Source organism: Caloenas nicobarica, chromosome 1, assembly GCF_036013445.1.
Source record: "Caloenas nicobarica isolate bCalNic1 chromosome 1, bCalNic1.hap1, whole genome shotgun sequence".
Classification (NCBI taxonomy): Eukaryota; Metazoa; Chordata; class Aves; order Columbiformes; family Columbidae; genus Caloenas; species Caloenas nicobarica.
In genome coordinates this window covers 215,198,962-215,207,114 of record NC_088245.1, presented here as the reverse complement: position 1 = coordinate 215,207,114, position 8,153 = coordinate 215,198,962, and the positions used below count along the sequence as shown (strand labels likewise).

At 57.6% G+C, this 8,153-nt stretch overlaps 1 protein-coding gene across 1 annotated transcript in view; it reads right to left on the bottom strand.

Moving 5' to 3' along the window:
• Positions 1-223: 223 nt before the first annotated feature.
• The window catches only part of LOC135988953 (zinc finger protein 850-like), a 63,703-nt gene continuing 55,773 nt past the window's right edge, over positions 224-8,153 (bottom strand). Inside the window, 1 exon segment of the mRNA XM_065635362.1 lies at positions 224-1,730. Within this exon segment, the coding sequence (XP_065491434.1) occupies positions 242-1,730 (1,489 nt within the window). The 3' untranslated portion in view covers positions 224-241.

Sequence of the window (8,153 nt, the reverse complement as noted above, 5' to 3'; positions counted from 1 at the left end):
TGGGGCAGCTGTCCTGGCTGTGCCCCCTCCCAGCTGGCAGGGCATGAGAAGCTGAAAAATCCTGCTCAGCAACCACCAAAACATCCATGTATTAGCAGTATTGTTTTCATTCTCAATCCAAAACACAGCACTATGCCAGCTACTAGGAAGAAAATTTACTGTATCCCAAACAAAACCAGGATATCCCCCACAGCCACCCCACAGCAGCCCCCAGAGCCCCACGGGCCCCTCAGCAGCAGATTCAGGGGGTGCTGGGCTGCGGAGGCGGCTGCAGGCTGGGGGTGCCGTGGGTGCGCTGGTGAGCCAGCATGAGCCTCTCCTTCCAAAACCGCTTGTCGCAGACACCGCACTGGAAGGGCTTGGCCTCTGCCTGCCCCCCTGCTGGGGAAAGGCTCCCTTTCTCCTGCCGGCCACCCACTGGCAAAACCCCCGAGCCACGGTGCAGCCACAAGTGTCTCTTCAGCTGCTTCTGCTGCCTGAAGCTCTTGCCACAGTCAGTGCAGGCGAAGGGCTTCTCCCCAGTGTGGATGCGCTGGTGGATGATGAGGGTCTTCTTCTCCCTGAAGCTCTTGCCACAGTCAGTGCAGGCGAAGGGCTTCTCCCCAGTGTGGATGCGCTGGTGGATGATGAGGGTCTTCTTCTCCCTGAAGCTCTTGCCACAGTCAGTGCAGGTGAAGGGCTTCTCCCCAGTGTGGATGCGCTGGTGCGTCAGCAGATTCTGCCTCTGGACAAAGCTCTTGCCACAGTCGGTGCAGGTGAAGGGCTTCTCCCCAGTGTGGATGCGCTGATGGATGATGAGGGTCTTCTTCTCCCTGAAGCTCTTGCCACAGTCAGTGCAGGCAAAGGGCTTCTCCCCAGTGTGGGTGCGCTGGTGCTTCATGAGGCCCGACTTCTGGGTAAAGCTCTTGCCGCAGTCAGAGCAGGTGAAGGGTTTCTCTCCACTGTGGATGCGCTGGTGGATGATGATGTAGTCTTTCTGCCTGAAGCTCTTGCCACAGTCGGTGCAGGTGAAGGGCTTGTCACTGGTGTGGATGCGCTGGTGAATGATGAGCTGGCTCTTCACCCTGAAGCTCTTGCCACAGTCGGTGCAGGTAAAGGGCTTTTCCCCAGTGTGCATGCGCTGGTGGATGATGAGGGTCTCCTTTGCCCTGAAGCTCTTGCCACAGTCGGTGCAGGTAAAGGGCTTTTCCCCAGTGTGGATGCGCTGGTGGATGTTGAGGGTCTTCTTATCCCTGAAGCTCTTGCTACAGTTGGTGCATGTGAAGGGCTTCTCCCCATTGTGCATGCGCTGGTGGATGATGAGGTCCACCTTTGCCCTGAAGCTCTTGCCACAGTCGGTGCAGGTGAAGGGCTTGTCCCTGGTGTGGACGCGCTGGTGAATAATGAGCTGGCTCTTCACACTGAAGTTCTTGCCGCAGTCAGTGCAGACAAAGGGTTTCTCCCCGGTGTGGATGCGCTGGTGGATAATGAGGGTCTCCTTTTTCCTGAAGCTCTTGCCACAGCTGGTGCAGGCGAAGGGCTTCTCCCCAGTGTGGATGCGCTGGTGGATGACGAGGGTCGCCTTATCCCTGAAGCTCTTGCTACAGTCAGCGCAGGTGAAGGGCATCTCCCCAGTGTGGATGTGCTGGTGCTTCAGCAGGTTTGGCCTTAGCACAAACCGCTTGCCACAGTCAGTGCAGGCAAATGGCTTCTCGCCAGTGTGGATGCGCTGGTGATTCAGCAGGTACTGCCTCCGGACAAACCGCTTGCCACACTCAGTGCAGGTGAAAGCCTTCTCCCTGTGGATGCGCTGGTGGATAATGAGGCTCGACTTCTCTGTGAAGCTCTTGCTGCAGTCAACACAGGCAAAAGTCTTCTCACCGCTGTGCACACACTGGTGATTCAGCAAGCGCTGCTTGTAGATGTAGCTCTTGCCACAGTCAGTGCAGTGGAAGGGACGCTCACGCATGTGGCTCCGCACATGGACATCCAGCAACATCTGGTTCTTGAAGCTCTTGTTGCACTTGGGGCACCTGAGACGCCTCTTCTCTAATGGCTGGGGGTCTGGAAGGGAGGAGGGACGGGGGAGCCCCAACTGGAGCCCCTGGCTCCCGCCTGGCTGGCTGCAGGCCGAGCCTGCCTGGCAGCTCATGTCAGGGTTTGGGATCCCCGGGAGCAGTGCGGTGGGTCCTGGCAGCCCCTCAGGAACCCGCTCGGTCTCCGTCTGCGTCCCAGGGCTGACGGCTGCTGGGGAGGAGAGACTGGGGTCACTGCTGGAAACAGAATGGCAACATGGGAGCCCTTCCCTTGGGGAGCAGCATGGGCACCCTGCCAGCCTCGCACCCTCTCAGGCACATGGATCACCCCGGGCAAGGGGACAGTGCTCCTTTAACTGCCCACCCCGCTCTGTGAGAAACCTGGTACTTACCTGGCACAGGGGTCTGGTGCCTCTGGCACTCCCCGGGGGGCTCTGGCACACACGGTGTCTCTTCCTGCTCTATCTTGCAGATGATCTCTGGCTTGTCGGTGGCCCAGCCTGTCCGGGGCACAGACAGAAGCCCCCTCTCCCGCACTGCCGGGACAGCAGCACCGGCCCCCGCACCCACAGCCCCAGCATCCCCCCCACCCCGCTCTTCTCTCCTGCCCCTGCCAGGCTGCGGCTTAGTCCCCACTGTCTCTGCACCTGCAGCCCCTCTCGCCTCGCCCTCGTCACCTTGGCCACTCTTCTGTAGACAGGATGCCTGGGAACAGCTCAAAGCTGCACCAGGGAGGTTTAGACCCATCCCATCCCACCCCATCTTCTCTTCCAGGACCGCTCTCCACAGGAGGCTGCCTGGCAGGGTCAAACCTGCAATCACCACCACTCAGGCAGCAATGGAGAGAGCTGCATTTTCCTGTTCAAGGGCTCCAGCTCAGTTAAAGAGGTGAATTCTGGCTCGACCCCAGCCCAACATCACCAGAGAGAGTCCTCACCCAGCGAGGCGACCACCTGGTAGTTCTCCAGCATCACCTCCCGGTAGAGCTGCCGCTGCCAGCCCGACAGCTTTGCCCATTCCTCAGGGGAGAAGTAGAGGGCCACGTCCTCAAACGTCACCGACATCTGCAGCAAGAAGCATGCTCGTCTCAGCACGTCACACTGTATGTTTGCTAAGCACTTCTGCTGAAATTCTGCTGCTGCCGGGCAGGGACCCACTGGCACCAGGGCTCTGGCATCCCGAGGGCAGCACTGGGGGATCTCAGAGCATCTTTGTCAGGGAAGGGCGAGGGCAGAAGGGAGGCGGTGGCACAGCCGGGTGGCACAGCAAGGTCACCAGGGCACTTGGGACTTGCTCAGACTTGCCGCCCTGTGTGGCAGGACACCCCACCAGCTGTGCTGGGAGAGGGGAAAAGATTAGAGGCCTAAAGGCAGGTTTGCTCTGCTTGTGCTAGATTAGGGACCTATGCCAGAGCAGCTGAGATGGTGCCCTGTCTCCCCATCGCACCACAAACCACATCGCCCTCTGGGGCTGGGCACAGCACCGTGACACAAGGTCTGGCCCAGCCCGTGGTGCAGTTCAGCAGACAGGAATGGGAGCACCCTGCACCGCACCGGGTCTCAAAGCACGTCTCTCCCACAACACTCTGCACCAACCGGACCGACAGCCTGGCTGGTCCCACGGGTGTTTTGCTGTTGCTGCACCACAGCACCAACCACAGCAATCCCAGCCTGCGGTGTCCCCAGAGCCGGGGCCGTGCCTGACCCCACCTTGCCGCAGCAGCCTGGAGCCCGGCGCGTCGCTGCTCTCGGCGGGAGATGGAGCCCGTGCAGGTATTGATCCGGGAAGAGGGAGGCGGGATGCTCCAGATTCCACAGGAGATGCCTGGCCCGTCACGAGCACAGCCAGGAGAGATGGTCCCTGCCAAGCACAACGTTTTCATGAAGAAATCAGGGGCACATGTTCACTCCACTGCCCACAGCTGCCTTCCCTGCACCCCGAGCCTGCACAGCTACTGGGAAAAGGACCCACCCAAACAGCATCGCCAACTGACCCACTTGGCTCCCGCCAAAGGCGAGAAAGAGCCACGAAAAAGAAAGGGTTTGGAGGCCCCCGAGTGGCCGAACCTTCCTCCCCTGCCCCCCAGCGGCAGCAGGCAGATGTGCAGGGGTGTCCCGGGGCTCTGAGCAGCCGGCCCGGCCCCAGCCCAGCCCTTCCCAGCGCCGGTGCCGCCAGGGCCGGATCCAGGGGGGCCCGGGCGGGTGGGCCACGGAGCAGCGTGTCCGCGTTGCACGGGGGCCACGGGGCGAGGCGGGGAAAGGCCGGAGCGCCGGGGGGAGCCGGGCCCTAAGGGGAGTCCGGGGGGGGCCGGCAGGGCTGGGGGGCGGCCGGCGGAGGGGAGAGCACGGGAGAGGCCGTCGGGGCCGGGGTCCCCTCCCGGGGCCGCCCGGCGGGGGATGCCCGCGGCCGGGGAGCGCCGGGACCCCGCGGGGGGGCAGCGCCCATCCCCGTGCCGCGGGCCCGCCGCCCGCCGCCCCTACCTGCGCCGGGGCCGCGCCGCCAGCCCGGCACGGACAAAGGCGGCGCCGGGAGCCGCCGGCAGCGTCAGCCCGGGAGGGCCGCCCGCCGCCGCTGCAGCACGGGAGCTGGAGTCCTGCCGCTCCGCCCCGCCCCGCCCCGCTCCGCTCGGCTCGGGGGGGCGGGCACCGGGGAGCACCGCTGTGGCCTGGTGGCCCCTGGCCCTGCCCCGCAGCCCTGGCCCCGCGGGGCCCCTGGCAGGGAGTCCCGGCACCGGGGGCACCGGCACACGGCGGGACATGCAGGGGGTCGGGCAGGGTTGCTGTTGGCAAACATTCCTTCGCCTTTTCTAGTCGGCCGTGTCCCATCTCCCTCTCGGAGGTCAGAGTCATCACTGTGTGTCCCGTCAGCGTGAAAGCCACAACCCCGGTGGCAGCACCAGCCAGGCGGCCAAGTGTTGATTCACATAATGTGTCTGCTCCTGCCTGCACCCTTTCCTCTGACTGGGAAAAACAGGAAAACATAACTTGAGCACCCATCCCTTTGAACTGCACCCCTAGAGTTTTGCAGCCTTGCTTGGTTCTGCCCAGGTTCCACCTGGCCATGACATTTGTGCCCACATGAAAAAGCAACAGTGCATAATGGCCCAAGTTCCTAACAAGTTGTGGCATCCCAGACCTCATCACCTGGAAGGCAGAAAACGTCACATAATTCCCTGTTGGACCGACAAACAGGTGTCTCGGTGCCCCTCAGCAGAGGGGCCCCATGAAAAGCCATCATCATTTCCTTTTGTGATTTCTAGCGTGTACTGCCGGTGCAGTTCATCCACCAGATAAAAATGAAAACATAGATTGATGATTCAGAGACAAAGCTGGAGAGCAGCGGATTTCAAGCAATATACAGTTTACAGTGCTTTGAGAAAACAACTACAATTGAAAGAAATGCAAAGTCTCCTGACAAGCCTACTAAAAACCAGAGAATGCAAGACAGTATAGGAGATTATAAATCTAATGACTAAAAGTATACAATATATTACACTAATTAAGACCTCTACGTTTGTCCCAGGTATCTATATAGTTGTAGAAAAACAAGTCTCACCAAAGAATCACAGTCTTTGCTATTTAGGCCCTCACTACCTATGGGATTTATAAAATGGAATGCAAACTTCTCCCTCTGAATTCGTCAGTAACCTCAAAGGATGCAAACAATCCTGTTTGCTACTCTGTAAGACTGGAACCTCATTTTCATCAGGGTTGTGGGTACTATCGTGACAGTCACAGAAATAACTGCAGTTGAATATGGAGATACTTGACGCCGTCACAAACTAACCGGCCAGGTAAGACTGCAGAGGGAGTGCAATGGCATTTGCCAAGACCCTGCTACAGCTTTCCCAGTGGCACCGTGCTGCCAGCCGAGCAGCTCCCATTTGCCTGGGTTAAGTAAGGACTCATTCAAGGATATACCCCATAGAGAAAAATAACCACTCACCAAACGAGGAAGTGAGGCGATCTCAATCCCGGGAAGTCTTCTTAGACGGCGTCCCAGTCTAAGGGGTGGGCCCCAGTTCACAGACCCGCTGCTTCGAGAAGACCACTCAAAGGGTGTCTTTGGCAGGGACCTCGTTTTATAGCCTGGTCAGATCTGGCTGTGGGCATTACAACATGGTCCAGAAGCTTTGCAGCTACTCTGGGCACCTCCTTTGTTGAGGACCCTGTCAATTGACCGAGGGTCCCACCCCTCCTGCCCCCCCAGCTGGGGGAGGTGAAGTCACCCTGCCCGGGGCAGGGGAGGATGTGACTGTCAGCACGTTGGTACCACCCTGGTGTGTACGTGGGGACAGGCACCGTGGGGCACAAAAGGTGTTAAAGAGCCATCAACTGCCCCATTGAAGACTCCAGACAGGGTCCTCAACAAAGGAGGTGCCCAGAGTAGCTGCAAAGCTTCTGGACCATGTTGTAATGTCCACAGCCACATCTGACCAGGCTATAAAACAGGGTCCCCACCGAAGACACCCTTTGAGTGGTCTTCTCGAAGCAGCGGGTCTGTGAACTGGAACCCTTTCCTTAGACTGGAACACCACCTAAGGAGACTTCCCGGGATTGAGAGCACCTCACCTCTTTGTTCGGGTGAGTGGTTATTTACCGGATATACCCTTGAACGAGCCCTCGCCTAACCCAGGCAAGTGATTATTTCTTGTGAGTACCCTGAAGTGAGAGGCCTCTGGTTTTGTTTCTTGTGAGTGACTACCTGCACGTTGCGGATCCTCATTATTCTTATGTTGTTGTACCCCAATAATTTTCTCAACTGATATCTGAACCTGTATTTTATGTTGGTGGAGTGCTAAATAATTGTATAAACCCTGTTTCTAGTTGGTTTATTGGCTACACTTTTCCAGCTGGAATTAATTCTGGTTTAGAACTTGTTGTCCACCTAAACCTGACTTTGGGTGCCTCCGTGACACAGATAAAGAAGGAGTCAAAGTTCTTTCTGTAAAGACAGTCTCAGATGAGACTGGGGAGCAGTCATCTAAGGGGAAGAATAAAACGTGACAACTCTTCACACCTCTGCGATAAATATACGTGAAGCAGCCCTGTTGTGGATAGGAGATGGACAGAACACTCTGGCTACCAGAATAAAACTGCACTGCGATTGGGAATATACTCAAAAGAATTTATATGTAACACGGTTGAAATGGAATTATAATGTTTATGAGCAGACTCAAGTGAAACAACACGCCCAGAGGGCATTCTCAGCTAATGTGCAAGGCCTGGTTCAGGATTTAGCCAGTGCCCTGCAAAAACAACTGCATGATTTGCAAGAATTAACACTGCAAGACCTAATGGATGACATTTTCTAATAGCGTAAAGTGGTTAGACCCAAAAAGATGGTCTTCAGGCCTCAATCTGCATATGTGGGTTTTTGTGGGAACTGGATGTGCTTGTGCAAGATTTTTTCTTGTAGTCCTCTGAATCATCTGGAGAATGATACAGAATGTAAAGAAGAATGAAGCCAAGGTCCTTGCTGCGCTCATTGTGAACCCAATGTTCAAAAACAAAAAAGTGGCAGATGTGGGAACGGCAGGACTGTACCAAGAGCTTCAGGGAGAAGGGAAAGCTCATCATCCACCAGCGCTTCCACACTGGGGAGAAGCTCCTCACCTGCACTGACTGTAGCAAGAGCTTCGTGGACAGGAGAAGCCTCATCATCCACCAGCACATCCACACTGAGCAGAAGCCCTTTGCCTGTACCGACTGTGGCAAGAGCTTCATGGAGAAGAGGAAGCTCATCATCCACCAGCGCATCCACACTGGGGAGAGGCCCTTTGCATGCACCAACTGCAGCAAGAGCTTCAGGGAGAAGAAAGACCTAAAGAGACACCAGCAGGTGCACCAGTACTCAATGGTTGTGCCCGAGGGTGGTGGGCAGGAGAGTCGGGGTCCATCCCCAGCAGGGGGGCAGGCAGAGGCCAAGCCCTTCCAGTGCGGTGTCTGCGAGAAGCGGTTTTGGAAGGAGAGGCTCATGCTGGCTCACCAGCGCACCCACGGCACCCCCAGCCTGCAGCCGCCTCCGCAGCCCAGCACCCCCTGAGTCTGCTGCTGAGGGGCTCATGGGACACTGGGGGCTGCTGTGTGGGTAGCTGTGGGGGGATGTCCTGGTTTTGTTTGGGATGGAGTAAATTTT